Consider the following 16,985-nt stretch of genomic DNA (forward strand, 5'->3'; position numbering starts at 1 on the left):
TTGAAAACTATGAAAGCATTAAATGTGGTGATTTTGATAAAGAATTGTGCAAAATGATGGAACAAGGCGATGCAAATCCATGTTGTAATTTTTCTAGTGAATATTATCTGCAGATTTTGTTTACTCAAAGCTGGGGCTTGAACTGATAACCTTGTGGCAGAATGTCACCTTGAATTTGTTAAAAATAACTCTTCAAACGAGTCCACAAGTATATGCAAAGTACTTTTCAGTCCAGTTCCACAATGCGTAGAAAGTACAGATACCGTCTCTCAAATGTAGTGAAGTAAAAGTAAAAATTATCCTCAAACAAACACCTAAATTCAGTACCTTTCCTTTTGTACTGTTACTTTCTATCACTGTTTATCCTACAAAGTACTCAGTTCCTTCTCAAACTGTAACCTCACATATCCATTAAGCTGCAAAGTTCTCATACTTTATATATAAAAAGAAAGCACAAGACCTTTTTTTTTGGTTATTTTACTTTTCAAAATGAATACAAATCTAAATCTATTCCGACAGTCTAACCTTGTTCATACATAGTGACAGTCGGCTTTGCAACAAGGCACTTCTGTCCTACACAGTGAGGAAACTTTGACAGTATGACGACCGCCGCGGACTTCGCCGAGCAAATATTGACTCGAACGTGTTGAAGTCGGTGTGAGAACGCGCCTGTTGAACCGCCTCTTTCTCTGCCCGCGCTTCTTTCCACAGCTCTGACCCCGACACGAGATGGAGGAGGGCTACGAACTTGACTTGACGTACATCACCGAGAGGATCATCGCCGTGTCCTTCCCCCGGGGCTGCTCCGAGGAGATCTACGCCCACAACCTTAAAGATGTCACGCGGATGCTCAAGTCCAAACACGCTGATAATTACCTGGTCAGTGTCCGGCTCGAGCTGGTTTTCAAATGTCGAAACTGAAAGTGGATCATCTTCCTGGAGGTTTACGTTTATGACATGTTTATCTTTGTGTTGTGTGTTTTGTTAAGATTATCAACCTATCGGAGAGGAGGAGCGATCTGTCCAGAATGAACCCAAAGGTACGCTCAAATTGTACAAATGCAAAGCATGTTAATATTACAGGTGGGAAATACAGTATATTAAAAAAAAAAAACTATTATATTATTATTATTAATATACTATTATTTAATGACAATATTGCAGTTGTTTGTGTTGGAGATTAGAATATTTAGTATATCTTCAATAATTACTATCAAAAATAACCTAAAACATAAATCTTTCTAGTATAATCGACAAAAAAATTGAAGGAATAATGTGATATTTTTGCACTTTTCTGGTTATTTTAATGGTCCAGTTACATTTAGTGCAACCAAGACATTCACAGATACTTTTAAGCACATTCTTGATTCTTTAAAAATACAATTTTAAAAAATGTTATGGAAATAATGCTAAAGAAATACATTAATATTTACGTTTCTGTCAATATCACCCACTCCCAAATAATATAGGTCTTTTCAACAATTAAATTCAAATATGTTTCTGATTTCTACATTATCATTCATTGATAGTGACACTCCTGGTGATTGATTATTTCTTTCCTTCTCAAATAAATTGATAATGTGACACAAAACATATATATTTTTCTTCTTTTATTTTTTATTCTGAACTAAATGCCATTCTCCTTACAACAATGGAAATATCTACCAGGTTATTTATGTATTTTAAAAAATCTGGGGTTATAAATGTATAAATAAATACAACAAAAGTTAACCATACATGTATATGATACACACATAATATATTTCAGTGATTTTTAACCCTAGCAAAGCACTACTATGAATTAAAAAATGAATTAAATACGATACAATATGAAAATGACCCCCAGATTACTTTGTACTGAAAATGTTTGCCCCTGAGTTTACATTTTTTATTTTTTTAAAGGTTAAGAATTGCTGTTATATTTTTGGATATTTCCCCCTTGTAGACACTGGACACGGGTTGGCCTGATCAACACGCTCCACCTTTGGACAAGATCTGCACCATCTGCAAGGCCATGGAGAGCTGGTTGAACGCCGACCCGCTCCATGTGGTGGTTATTCACTGTAGGGTGAGTTTTGGCCTTCAGGTTTTGCCTTGACAAAAGTCTTTTTTCCCGTGTCTTAGATACTGTAACTCTATATGAGATGAATCATATCCTTGTTTTGTGTCTTCTTTAGGGTGGAAAGGGCCGCATTGGTGTAATCATATCATCGTTTGTCCACTTCACGGATGTGTCAGCCAGGTAACCGCTTCTGTTTTTGTGACTGAAATAAGATGTTTTAGCAATGGTTTATTTTTATTTATGAGACCGCGTTTAACAATTTCATGACCAACCACAAGTAGACCGCAAAGCAAAGTCACTGTACAACCTCATCAGATTTATTTACCCCTCTTAATTTTGGGTCAAGGTGATTCAGAGGGAGTCTTTGAAATCCGGAGAAACCACAGACTATAGGCCATGAATCATCCTGTATAGAATTTCCTGAATCAACATGAAAACATGCGACTTACTGTAAGCGCTCCTGGACACAGTGTCAGTGTCATAAAATCTATTCATCTTTTGAGAAAACCCATTTGGATTTTCTAACCATTGTGCCTAAACTTAATTTAATATGGCTGCTGCGGATTTTCAAAGCCCTGAAGTCACAACAGCAAAGGTGTCCCATATTATTTTGCTATTGTATGCATTAACATAGGTTATTATTGATATTATTATTATTTATTATATTTTATTTTATTCTCATTGCCAATCCTCTCCTCAGTGTACCATAAGTTCATTTAATGTATTAGCAGTATTTTGCTTTGAAATGGGTCTTAACAATATATGGCTGTATCGAAAGTACTTTACTAAAATTAGTATTGAAACTAGATTGTCATTTGATTCTCATTGACTAAAAAAAAAAAATCTCTCATAAAATTTGACCTTTCCTTTCCAGAACAGTTTTAGAATGGTACTCTGTGTTAAAAAAAACAAAAAAGGCATTTTTATTTTAGTATAGAGGAATTGGTATTTCGTATCGAGTCTATTCCTTAGCAACAACACTAATTGTCAATAGGTTGTAATGACCTCCAAATTATGTCACCATACATCAACTAACATGTCATTTTGTTTTGTTTTTTACTATTTTATTCTCACACAGTTGTAGAAGTTGTAGTGGAAGTAATTGAAGGTGAATCAACTCTTTGATCATGTATATTAGTATGGGAAAAGCAAATGGGTAATTGTTTTGGGTCTTTTAAAGTAAGATAAGGTAAGATAAGATAAGATAATCCTTTATTGTCCACACATGGGAAAATTGCATTGTTGCAACGCAGGTAGATACAGAGGAAAAGAACAGATAACTTATAGGAAGTCTCTTAATAGAAGAACTCTTATAAACAAAACTCTTATAAACAAAAACTCCACTATAGACAAAACCTCTCATTTCCTAATAAGGAATGGAGGGGAAACGTACAGATAAAATAAAATAAAATAATAAATAAAGTAAAAAGTACTCAAGTGTAATACTATCCTATAAAGACTCGATACAAATGCTTTCTTTATCATCAATTACAACTCAAACAAAATGGCTGCTGCATCTTTTACTAATCCCTAAAGTGTAGCAAACATTTGGAGTGAAGAGCTTGTGTAATGCCCCTATGTAGATCCCCCACAGTGCCCCCCCCCCCCCCCCCCGCCCCCCCAGAGCCCTCACAAAACACAAACCAGCACAGTGGGACCGACTTCCCTCCCTCGCCGCTGGTTTCCCGCCGAGCACAACGGGGTCGGTAAGGTGAACGTGAAGGCAAGAGGTAGGGGAAAGAGATAGGAAAACAATGAGGTGGACTTTGAATGGATGGATGAAGCGACCCGACAGACCCCGCCGTGAAAAGGCCGTGTTAGTTTTAGGGTCGTCTGAATGGCCCGGGCTGTGCACACACCGCCGCCTCCATCCGTCCCCCCCGCGCTGTTTGTTTAAAACCGGCCTCCTCTCCCTCTCCGCGGGACGCCTTTTTCCCCCCCACTTACTTTCACTCTCGTATGCATGAGCGCGCGTCTGCGTCGTCGCGATTCGAGATGGGCTTAGCGCGCATACATTACATTATAATTACCCTAACAATGTCTGTCTCTCGTTCTCTCCCTAAAGTGCTGATCAGGCGCTCGACCGCTTTGCCATGAGGAAATACTACGATGATAAGGTCTCGGCGCTGATGACACCCTCGCAAAAGCGGTAGGCATCCAAAACACGCGCACGCCCCGGTTGTTTATCTAAAGCTGTTGTTTGACCATCATTCACATGTTTTTTTTCCCACCTGGTTCCATGTTGTTTACAGCGATTTAAGCGACTTTATGTTTGTAATCTTAGTAGTTTAGAGATTTCTCGGTGACAGTTGATATCTGAACCATGTTGAGTCTTTATCGCTTATAAAAATGGCTTCACTTTTCTGTTCTGTACTGTTTTAAACATATTAAACAGCTAGATAGTCAATACTTAGCCATAGGGATGCTAGATGAATTGCTATTGAATATGAATAGCAAATTAGCAAATCATAACAACTGCAGTTAAAGTAAAATCATTTCCTGCATACACACAAAAAAGTGCCTTATTCTGCATAAAAAAACTGTTAACCCTGTAGCTTAGATCTGTGAAAATATGTTAATGATATGCATAGTTTGTCAGTTCATCTTTTTTTGTCATTTAAATTGTTGACCTGGAACAGAATAGGATTATTATTAAAACACTAATTTCAAATCTAATTACAATCGCAATTCTTGTCAGAAAAATCACTATTAGATAGTTTACTTAAATCGTTCAGCTCAACTTTGGTAATAATTGCAACTTAAAATCAACTTTAAGAACTGCTAATTGGTTTAGAACGTAGTTGCGGGTAAATATTACAAAAACATGGCCTAAAGGCTTAAAGCTACTGAACTGATTTCCCACAAAACAAACAACAAAAAACATTTAATTTCCTATGGTCAAGGTCAAGTTTATTTAGAAAGCACATTCACAAACAACCATCACTGCCTTAATGTGCTGTACAAGATAAATAATGGCGAAACGAATCACAAAATATACTGTAAATACATATATAAAGAGTTCAAATAAATCAAACACTGGGCATAATCCTTCAAATGTTCATATTAGGCTTGTCTTGAGTTAAAAGTTAAAAGTGCATCTTTAATAGAGATTTGAAACTCTAAACAGAAATGGCCCTTCTAAGAGGAAACGTGAACCTTGTCGTACACCACACACATGACCAAATAAAGTCAAACTATGGCAATTCGTCGTGTAATTCCTCGCTTTTCCCCCCCTCTCCAGATACGTTTGGATCCTCAACAGCCTCCTGAGCGGTTCCATGAAGATCAACGCCTCTCCATTGTTCCTACACTGCATCGTCCTTCACGGCATTCCCAACTTCGACGCCGCCGGAGGTGAAGCGCGCAGCAGATCTTGTGTTTTTTCGCACCGCCCTTTTCGAACACGCGCGCGGCTAACGGCTCGCAGCCAAAATACCGGCACTGGCGCTGTTCGAGAAGCCAGACGTGACCACATCAGAGCCGGAGCAGTAAACAAGACGGGGACTTTGTCTTCGCTGTATCTCTCAGACTTCCAGCACACACACAGTCGCACACATTACTGCACATAAAGGCTACTGAAGCTAAACTCTTTGTGGCTTTCCATTAAAACCTATGGAAACTCCCACACATGCTGTCTGGTAAATCATTATTTTCTCAAGTCGGTTCTCAAAACAAGAGATCATTGTATTAGCTGTGTACACAATATTGCTTCTTTGGCAAATGTCCCACGTAAGAGTTTGTGAGGGTGTGCTTTTTTTTTTTTTTCCAGTTTGTCGACCGTACATCAAGGTGTACCAGGGAATGCAGGCGGTGTATTCATCTGCCATCTAGTAAGTAAATAATGGTTACGAGTCATTATGTCAAAGCAGGCTTACAGTAAACAAGTTATTCTATTCAGTTCGCTCTTTATTACAGCCGCCAGGTCCATATAAAACGATAAAACACACATAAAACAGACACGATGTTGTAAAAAGGAACGTTTGTCACTTTTAGGATGTATAAAATTGGCATATGACTGCAGAAAATGACTTCATCCAGACATTTTTCTTCAATGTGTTTTATAGTTCTCGTTCTTAATCCCGTTTTCATTTAAGTTCCGCAAATATCTAATGGTGTACTTTCTGTCCTCAGTCATATCGGGCCAAACCACAGAGACGGAGTTTGCATCCCCTTAGAACCAGCTCAACTCCTAAAAGGCGACATCATGGTAAAATAAAGTCGCACGTTCATGCTTTTATAATGTTAATATTTGCAATAGTAATGATTGTTTTGTTTCAGATTAAGTGTTACCACAAAAGCGAACTGCCCGCTGAGCGTGAGGTCATATTCCGGCTACAGTTCCACACGGGAGCGGTGCAGGGCTACAATCTGATGTTTGAGAAGGAGGACATGGAGAATGCTAATAAAGGTACTTTCATTCATACTTTATTCACCGCCATGAACCACAGATATGAAAAACGGGCGCATTTATACATGTAAAACTAGAGTGGATTAAAGTACACAGGGCTCTTTATAGTCACTGTGTGTTTGTATTATGGTTTGAAAGGCCACTTAAGTTCATTTCAATCAAGAATAGAGAAAGAACGCACACAAATCTTAATTTATGACCACATTTCTCAAGTAAAGAGATGTTTAATACTTTTAGAAAACAAATAAGCAGCATGTTTTTGAGTTGGGGCTGTGAAATCAGTCATATTTCAATCAAATTTGAGATTCAGTCATTTTAATTGGAAGCCAAACAGCAAGTCAAGGCAAGTGGTTTAGAACATATTTTGCTATTTTTTTCTATTATTAAATGTCCATATTATTTAAGTTGAGGAAATTAATATTGAAAGACATTTTTCTTTTTTTTCAAGACAAATCAAATAAAAGTAGAACTGGGTAAAAATTGATTAATCTATAGTAATCATTCTTGCTTTTTTAAGTCCAAATTGGCTGTATAAAGCCAGACTACCATCCTTACATTCATTCTCAAGTGCCCATTGAATCGAGGTTTAATTAGCATGTTTCTGAATGGAGTGATTAAAGAATATTAAGGATCTTTCCCAATAATAAATAATGCTTCATCATCCGTCTTCCAGATCCCAGATTTCCAGACTACGGTAAAGTTGAACTGGTTTTCTCCGAGGGACCAGAAAGGATCCCAGGTAGGTGTCCCTTCTTTTTTTTATCTTCCCACTTTGGGGTGATTGAAAGGGGGAAATTGGTCTGGCCTTGGCCCCTGAGTGCCTCCCCCCACTCCTCCCCCCGGTAAGAAAGGAGGTGGAATGCAGAGGGGAAATGTTGTGTGAAGTGTGCGCTGACAGAGTGGTAAAGACTCACAGCAGGGCCCGGGTCTGGCTCGACGGGAGAGAAAGTATTTGCGCGGCAACGCGTATGTGGTTCGGCTTGGAAAAGTGTCTAAACCCGAGTGCATAACAACAGGGGGATGTGCTGGTCACTTTTAGCTACTTAAAAATTGCACAGATTTGAACTGTTATAACTATTAAGCTATGAATCTACACTAGATCCATAGGTAAGATAAAACATGCATGTTTTTTAAAGATTTGATAATGTTGCCTCATGAAATTATGATTTTAAATTTCAAGTTATGTATTGTCTTTTTGCATTTTATCCTCAATCGAATATATATAGATATATTTTTTGCATTTGCCTGGATGATGCATTTTTTTATCATTGTCACTAGCGATTTTTTTAAATTTAATTTTAACTAATAGGGCTGGGCCATATTGACAAGAATTTATAAGTGCTCAAGTGATATTATGTCAGTCCAGCAGAAATGTGTTAAAACTTGTCTTTAAATGCATTAGTTTAGGTTTGATTATCAGACAAATGTGAAATGTCTGTCAAACTGATCACAAAAGTGCAGAAATATTACCTTTACAACATAAGTTTTTACATTTTTATTTTTAATCAGCTCTTTTTGAAGCATTTTTACTATAAACGATACACGCAATATTCCACTATCTTCAAAACAACATTCACAATATTATCTAAATTGCGATATATTGCCCACCTCTAAGGATTATTTCTATTGTACATTGAAATTTGTAAATAAATTATCTATAAAATAAATGTTGATAACTGAAATAAATAAAATAAATTGTTAGTATTGATGAAAATCTGACATTGTTGATTATTTTTTGACATTTTGACTTAATTAGCCTCTTCCAACTCGACCATCTTCCCCCACCTCAGCTGCAGTGCAAATACTTGCAAACTGAGATTAAATGACTCCAGAAAAAGCAGTATCGATCCTAAATATAACATGCTTAAGATGGTTGAAATTCCACTGAAACGCTCCGATGACTTTCACAACAACAATAATATCTGGCGGTGCTGATGCTCTTTCCTGTCCAGGAGCAGGAGCTACAATAATGTTGATTCTGGGTCCAGGTGCCGACAGGTGGAAGAACGGGGCGGATGTTATCGTGGACTACAACACGGCGGATCCTCTGACTCGATGGGACTCCTACCAAAACATCTGTGAGACAGAAGGTACCGTCGCCTCGCTGCACCACCATAAACGCCCCGTGCATCATCGGCGCTCTCAATGTCACCTCTGGGAACGTGACAGATTTGTTTTTTAAAGGATATATACTATGCAAAATAGACTAATAAACTTAAAACTTTGTTGTAATCGTTTTCCCTCATCACAAACTACTCAAAGTGAAAATCTGCTGCAACAAAAGTGTCTAATCTGTTCCTAAAGTTGTTTTATGATTTAATTTGATCCAATTACATTTATTGATTTATATTGGTCATTGTAACTTTAAAGGTCGTTTACTTAAAATGCGTTTTTATCCTGTTTGGATATAAAGATCACCACTTAAAGTAGCACCTACACAAACTTGTACAAGATTGTACTTGTACAAGATTTTGATGGAACGTAAGGCAGGATTTGTTGATATCCAATTCTAAGCCGGATTTAATAAAGTTTAAAAAAATGTGGACATTTTAAGCCAATTTTCAGTCGGATCTAGTTTACTCAAAAACTGAATAAGATATCCAAAATCTTCTCTCAAATTGTTTTTGTAACTAATATGTGTACAAAAATAAGAAATTTAGACCTGGTTCTGTTTATTTTACAGATTTAAATGTCCAATTTTGGCCATTTTTACACAAAACAGTCCTTTTTTAAATTTAAAATACAGGATATGAATAGCTTTCAAATTAAGGTGTTTTTCATTTTCCCCTGAAGTGTCTCGCCTTAAGCAGGAAGTCAAAACACTTCTATTGCTTACTACTTTATTTCTGTTTTAGATCAATATTGGTGTTTACAATGAACAAAATGTAAGATGATGTTATGTTATAGTTCATAGTACTTGAAAAAAGCATAACATATCTTCTTTAATGAGCTTAAAACCACATTATATTGCTTTTCCCCTCCATCATAAATTACTCAAAGTTGTATTTTGATAGATTCATGCATGCCTGTAACCTTTACTTAACCAGGATTCAGAGGTCAAGGCTAAAAACAGCTCTCTCAAGTAAAACAAATCATCACACTTTTTATATAGTGTTCTTGAATTTATCAAGTGACACCACAGCTTTTTGCAAGTTTGAGTGCCAAGACACTTTCTGTTTTCACCTTCCCCTTATCTCCGCCCACTGCCCTCCCTGTATTTACTTGAGATTCTTTGACAAATGCTGACTGCTTGGCAAGCATAAATGTTCAAAAATGCTGTGTAAAATAAATACACCTTGAATGAAAATGCGCTGCTGTTTAGAACGAAATGCCAATGTGAAGACTCCGGGTCAGAAGCAGAGAATCAGTGAACATGCTTTTTTCATTTTAGGTTAGTTTATTGGTTTATTATTAGTTTAGTAATTGTTTATCACAGAATACAAGAAATAAAATCTTGTTTTATTTAGTTTAGTCGATTCCTATACACACAGTACTAGGTCTATTTCGACTTCCACGTTGTCTTACGCACACAAACAGTTATAAATACTCTCCTCTCACACTGTACACACTGTAGATTTAACAACACGAAGACCTAAACATGGCAGACTAAACGTTTCACCACATCAGACCTGGCACTAAACCAGGACTAGAACAGAACCACATCAAATCCACATCAAGACTAAAATGGGTTCAATTCCAAATACTGACAAGTGTGAACTGACTTCACTTGTTAGACGCTCCGCCACATTATTTGTACAGTGTAATGATATGTAACGACAATAGAAATGTAATCTGGGATAGATTTGTTGCCATGGCAGTGGGGCCTTACTAAATACATACAGTGACTTTACAATTATTCAAGTGCAATCAAGAGCATTTGGGAAAGTTATTGCAGTTGTATTGCCTTTCTGGTTCTCCAATAACCTTCATTCTCCAATAATGAAGGTCGTCTTTGTAGTTTGAAGGCAAATTGAACTTGAAAAGAGAAGGTTTTCACACACAAACAGTGGAATTGCTGTATGTGAGGAATGCTGGAAGCAGTTGGTTCTCAGGAGATGTCTATTTTGTTGTTTCTTTAAATGAAAAGGCAAGCTTTAAACCCTCCCTTGTAGTTTCTCTCACACACACACACACACACACGCACACGCGCACACGCACATAAGCACACACACTACTCTCACCGCCCCAGAGCCACCCTGCCGGGCCCTTGTGTCCCCACTGCGGTCTCCTCTCTCCACTCAACCACACCATTCAACAGCCTCCCAGAATAGAGCTCGATCCACCCTTTCCCACTCTCCATTCACTCCTTTTTTTTTTTCTTATTTTGATGAAATTGTGCAGCAGTTTTGATGTCTTAATTATTCTCCCCCAACAACTCTCAACTTTCAAGCACCAATTTGGAGAATCAAAGAAGAATAAAAAAGAACAGGCATTTACTTTCTTTCATGCTGGATTTCAGGAGCGTTCATGTGGGATATTTACAGCTTTGTGTTCTCGCGTAAACTCCACGTCTGAGAGGCAAGAGGCTGAGGAGCTTTAGTTCAAATTCGACATCTACTTACCAAGCCCGAGTGTCCCTCTGAGCAGCTGTCAGTCAGAGAGGAGGAAGTCTTTACTACGGCGGTGCTAAAGTTGTGAAAGGAAAACTTCATTTACTCCTTTGCTTTGCTTAACTGTGTGTGCTTATCCCCACGTGTGAAGGGAAGGCAGAGATTTTCCAGACAGCTTCGGTTTATTGTCAACCCAGATCTTGGCGGTTATTTTAATTTACTTCATTTAGTTGTGGAGTGAAAATAAAATGTAGTAAAGTTTTATAGGGCTATGTTTTTGACAGTACAGAATTCCAGCAGAAAGAGGCTCGCACACTGGGGTTTTCAATTACATTTTTTATGCGTGTTCTATTTTGCATCAGTACTTCAATGGTAGTTAGCTCAAAAATAATAATAATCTTGGTACATATTTCACATAACATGGCTTTAGTACAAGTTAAACCCCTTAACAATGCATTTAAATGTTCCTTAGTATCCCAGAATATACATTTGTTTCCTCCTATTGGCAAACAACTCCTAAAATCAAATGCATAGTAAGTTTTAGTGTATCGTTTTAGCAATGTAAAAACTGTGTATCCACAAAATCCACTTCAAAAGCAGATAAATGGTTTTAACGTCCCTCCGATAGCTGTGGGAAGTTGTTGTAACACGAGGATAGTTTCTGCCAGTACTGATGGGGTGTTCTTCTGGAGGAAACGTGTAATTCATAGTTTGAAAACCTCAAATGGAGGAGCTCGCTTCATAACTGTTACTGACGGCAGCCTGGGAAATGGAGGACGATTTTTCATATTCAAAACACATCATTATAATGTTCATAGCAACAGTTAGCAAACTGCTGTTTTTGTTCAAAGATTGTATTCTATTTTTTTTCATTAAAGAACCAAAACATGATTAAAATACGTTAAAGATGAAAGTTTGCACTCATTTTCCAAGCATTTATGTTATACGACATCCTAAAAATAAGTGCTGCTTCTTATTTATTTTATTGTCTAAATTTGTTGCAAAATACCACCCTTTTAACTTATTCCAAACTATAAAAAAGGAAGAATATTTATGTTGTGTAGGCTGCAGTAAGGAGAGGATAGGTTGGATAATTACTTAGGTCACACATTTTGATGGAATTGACTAACAAATACAATTACAAATACCCTGGATATACCAACACCACAATAATGATAAAAGTAATTTTCAACAAAAATAAATATTACTTATGTGGTCTTAGACAAGTTCTTATAGAAAGACCCTTCTAAAACAATTCAGGAAAGGTAATACTTTGTCCTGTTATGTGACTTTTCTCAGTTTCTATACTTCTACTGAAACTAGATACTCATTTGAGTATGTTTTGGGATATTTGATGAAAAAGAACAGCATGTGGCTTTAGTAGTTATTGTAACAGGTTAAATAGCCGTCCTTATCCCGACCTCCTGCGATGGGAGAGCAGTTTGCACATTCTCCACTTTCACATCTTTCTGCACTGTAATTGGCCGATCATTCCGGACCGTAGCCGAACCGCTGCAGTATAAAAGCATCGACTCAATCTCCCAAGTTCACTATTAGGAACATTCCCGGTTAACCATTCACAGCGTTCGTTAATGTGTGTAGATATTTCCCCCCCCCAAAGAACGATTGAAAAACAGCGTTGGGCACATCTGTTTTTGTTGCTGATATTGCCAGTCACGAGGCGCGAGGGGGAGAGAGAGACGTGTAATTTCATGACACGCAAGTTTGGGCGAAAACTCACCTTTGCCTTTCGCCAAGAGCTTCAAGTACTAGGCAAATATTGGTCTAATTAAAACCTTTCTTTTTATGGACTTAAAAAAAGCTCCGAGCTGCAGGAATGTTGTTTTCATCCCTGTTTCTTTCTACTTTTTACCCCCCTTCCTCCTCTGCCAAGAGGGGTAGTCCCTCGAATCGGGGCAAGAGGTCGGGTTACTCTGTTCCCCTTGTCCCGCCCCTGCCCCCAAGCCCCGCCCCACTTGTTTACATTCCTCTGTCCATATTTGGCAGTCTCAAGCCCCCCCCCTTTTTGCTGCAAACGCTCTCACCTTCTCAGCGGAGCGGCGAAAGAAGCAGATGCCAAACTCCTTTCGAACAGTTGACCCTCGCCGCTATCCACTCTGTCTAAACCATGTACGCTTCAGCTAAATGGATGGAATTGCTCTTGTATTCGTACCTGGAGGTTTCAGCGAAGGTAGGAGAACTGTTTTTTATGTATTATGTTCAAATGAGTGGCCGCTGTTGGACAAGAAGTTGCAAGCAGTGACACAGGTTGACAAGGAAAGATGGGATAGCCACACGACTACCAAAACGAAACATTCGTCTTCCAGCTCGAGACACAGAATGCAAGGATTTTTTTGGGCAATACTCTTGTTGGATCTGACCTGCTTGGAGGCCACGGGAATACTGACTAATGAATACTTTTTACAATAATCCGTGCTGCAAAAGTTGGATTCTATACTTCGTAGCCCTAAATCCAGCTGGTCGATCCCATTGTTAGACGTCTATTGTGATTCCTGTTGTCATGAGGGATATTCAACTATGAGTAACCTCCATGACTCTCCCGTTACCTTTGAGGATTAAGGAGATTGTTTGGACATATGCCGGAGGTCAAGGGGCAAGGAGAGATGGAGTAGGGGAGGCTGAATCGCGGCAGGGTGAGGAATGCAGGGGCTGTGAAGGAGAGTAGTAGCAGAATACGGAAATCTCAGCATCTTTTTTTTGTGTGTCATCTGATACGGGAGAGGAGGACATGCTCACGGAGGCTGGTGAGTTCATGATAAGTTGGGAATGAGTAAGTGAGGAGGCTAACACTGGATTGTCAGTATAAGTGTATAAGACAAGACAATAAGTTGTAATTGTGCTGATAATGGAAGTGCCTGATTCATTCATACACTGTCTTTTTTTTAGGAAACTGTATTGTCGAAATGATAGTATTCATTTTGTGTTAGTCCAGGTTTAGTTTTGGGTTAGTTCTGACTTTAGACCTGGTTTACTGTTTTTTTTTTAAGTCTAGGCATGTAGCAAATGTCGTCCAGTCAATGCATTTAAATCTCCACAAACATTAAAAAGGCAAGCGCTTGCCCTGTCTGTGATCCTTAAGGACATTTGCAATGACAAATGAGGAAATGCCTTCAGATTCTTTGTGATATTTACCGTGGGTCGTCTTAATAATATAATATTGGACACTCCAAAAGGCTTCACAAAACAATAATAAAACAGTAAATTAAGGAAAATTAATTGAACAAACAATACAAATATAAAATAAACACAGCAACTCGTATGAAGAAAATGTATTTAAAGATTAAAAGCAATTCTAAACAGATTTTACAGTAGAGTTCAGTACAGTCCTGCAGTTTTAACATATTGCTTCTTCTTTTTTTCAAACCCAGATAACTTTGTGCAATATGTAACGGTGTTAAATGAATCTACTGTATGCAACTATGTTCAAACACAACTATTAATATTTTAAATTGTTACATACTGTATTTTGTACTGTGTTATGTGTTTGTCTCTGTCTTTTTGTTTGAAAGAATGTCATTTTGTTTGTTTGCCCATAGATAGTTTGTGAATGGTGGTGGGTTGTCTCAGGTTTTGTCTTGTATGTCGTCTCTGTGTGAAATATATGTTCCCATTCGAGCCCAGTGCATGTATGAAGCGCTGCATCTTCTTCTTTTCCAGCCCCACCTCGCATTCTGGCTCTAAACCAGGACAAGACCGCCAACAAGAGGCGAGACCCCAGCGGAGGAGAGCCATCACTGGGTCGCGGGGCGCGCACCACCTCCGCCACCTCCAGCCCGGACCACAGCGACCACGCTCTGTCCGTCAGCAGCGACTCGGGCCTGTCCAGCACCTCTCTGTGGGCCGACAAACCCACCACCATCTCCTCCGGGACCATCCGACCAAACCAGGGGCCCAGCCAGCAGGAGAAGGTCCAGCTAAAGCGTCTCCTCAGCGGCTTCGGGCTGGAGGAGCCTTCCCTGGATCCGATGGACGATCCGGGCAGCGTGGTGCAGCAGGTAGTTCCGGCGCAGGTTCACATCAACGGAGACGCTCGTCCCAGAGAGAGGGAGACGGACATTTTAGACGACGAGGTGATTACGGGTCACGATCTACATAGCGTGGACAGCTTGGGGACGTTGTCATCCTCTTGTCACAAAAGCAGCCAGAATTCTTTGCTATCCGACGGCTTTGGAAGTCCTGGCACGGAGGAACCGGTTAGTCAACCCCAAAATCACATCCAGAGCGTTGCCGTCGAGGAGTACGACAGGGGTTACAGTGACAGTCGAAGGGCTTGCATGGCGTCCAGAAGCAACTCGGTCGCCTCCTCGAACCCGAGCACCGCCACGCTCAAACAGCTCGTGTACAGGCAGGGAAGCTACTCCACGCAGTCCTGGGTGCGACAACAGCAAATGGTCGCCGCTCAGAAAATCGCGTACATGCCCGACGACGACAGGTTTTCCAGCAGCAAACAGCAAGTCTCCGTCTGCGAGCCGCTGTCCAGAGACGCGAGCGATTCCGTGAGGATTCCCCAGAAAGAACAGGCGACGGTCAACAATAACAACAACAAGAAGCGCGACGAGGAGTTCAAAACGCTCACGATGGACATTGATAACTCGATCGATCAGCTAAACCAGCTCATCATGGACTTGGACCCAACGTTTGTGCCGGTGAAGAGCCAGAACAGCACGCTAAAGAGAAGCGAGAGCCCGCACGTGAACGGATCCGGCAAATACACCAACGGCAACCGATTTGGTGATAGCAATGAGTCTACGCTCAAAAGCACGCAGCAGACAGGTAAGCTCGCACCAATAGGCTGGAATCTATAAGTCACAATTTCCTCTAACAATGTCTATTAAACCTGTTAACTGTAATTAAACAACAGGACGCGCATACTTTCACAATGGAGTAGTTCCGTTGCTGTTATTTAGCTTTTTCTTTGTCTCCCTTCCCGTAACCAAGCGCACTTTTTCTACCTGCAGACCGAGCGTTTTTGAGTGGCAGAAATAGCAGTGTTGTTGCCAGCTTTTGGAGATGTTTGCTGTACGTTTGGGAGCGAGAGGGGCCGTCCAGACTTGTCGCTGGAGCTATGTGGTTAAGAAGAAACAAAAACGGAACAAGAGCAGTTGTCATCAGCGTTTAGAATTCGGTACAAGTTTTGGGCTGGAAAGTGCAGCGATAAGGACACAGTTATAAATGAATGAGTCTATTAGGTAGGCGTTTTTTGTCGTTTTACGTATATATTTAGTTGTGCTAGTTTTAAATAAGCAAAACATTTTAATTTGGGAGCTGTATCCCACACAAAGTACAGTAGTGATTGTGGTTTCAGGGGCCACGATACAGGGAGGCCTTGAGGAATTTCCAAGAGAGATACAAGCGAGCCCAGAGGGAAAGATTTTTTCCTTTTGATTCTGAAGGCCTGTCTGTGCAAATCAGCCACTCCGAGTCATTCCAAGAGACAAACGCTGAGAGCTACGGCTCCGCTCATTAGTAAAGAGGCGGGAGGAAGTTAAAGTAGGACAATTGTTGAGGTTTAAGAGGAGATAGTAAAGTTTGTATGGCTCTAAAGATAATGGCTCAGTGACATTAAGTGATATAAAACAAGGCTAAGGTCGTGAGAGTAAACTTGTTTTCCAACTTGTTTGTGGGAAATATTTTGTCAGTCGTCATTTACTTCCGTAGAAAAGTAGCTCAGAAACAGATACACAAATATTCTTGTTTACTAAGGTTGTACTTGACTAAAGAATTTCTAAAGATTGCATTGATTAACTGATTAAAGGGGTCGAGGTAAAAGCTCTCAATATTTTGAGCATAATATTGATACAATATTTTGATATCTTGAGCAAAAAAACTGTACAAACTAAGTAAAGGAAGTCAATTGTATTTGTATAGCTCCTTTCACAGACAGAAGTCACAAAGTACTTCACAAAAACAATGAAAACACAGAATAAAAGAATGAGCAATGAGA

General features: G+C 39.3%; 1 protein-coding gene across 1 annotated transcript in view; it reads left to right on the top strand.

The window, feature by feature from the left end:
• Nucleotides 1-703: 703 nt before the first annotated feature.
• Nucleotides 704-16,985, top strand: part of LOC140356544 (tensin-3-like) — a 33,128-nt gene continuing 16,846 nt past the window's right edge. Inside the window, exons 1-12 of the mRNA XM_072441568.1 lie at nucleotides 704-879; nucleotides 990-1,040; nucleotides 1,946-2,068; nucleotides 2,178-2,242; nucleotides 4,128-4,211; nucleotides 5,304-5,416; nucleotides 5,832-5,892; nucleotides 6,194-6,269; nucleotides 6,341-6,470; nucleotides 7,144-7,209; nucleotides 8,459-8,560; nucleotides 14,699-15,814. Of these exons, the coding sequence (XP_072297669.1) occupies nucleotides 730-879; nucleotides 990-1,040; nucleotides 1,946-2,068; nucleotides 2,178-2,242; nucleotides 4,128-4,211; nucleotides 5,304-5,416; nucleotides 5,832-5,892; nucleotides 6,194-6,269; nucleotides 6,341-6,470; nucleotides 7,144-7,209; nucleotides 8,459-8,560; nucleotides 14,699-15,814 (2,137 nt within the window). The 5' untranslated portion in view covers nucleotides 704-729. The remainder of the gene's footprint in view (nucleotides 880-989; nucleotides 1,041-1,945; nucleotides 2,069-2,177; nucleotides 2,243-4,127; nucleotides 4,212-5,303; nucleotides 5,417-5,831; nucleotides 5,893-6,193; nucleotides 6,270-6,340; nucleotides 6,471-7,143; nucleotides 7,210-8,458; nucleotides 8,561-14,698; nucleotides 15,815-16,985) is intronic.

The sequence above is a fragment of the Eucyclogobius newberryi genome, unplaced genomic scaffold (genome assembly GCF_026437365.1).
Source record: "Eucyclogobius newberryi isolate DKJ021-1_F unplaced genomic scaffold, fEucNew1.0.hap1 SCAF_12, whole genome shotgun sequence".
Classification (NCBI taxonomy): Eukaryota; Metazoa; Chordata; class Actinopteri; order Gobiiformes; family Gobiidae; genus Eucyclogobius; species Eucyclogobius newberryi.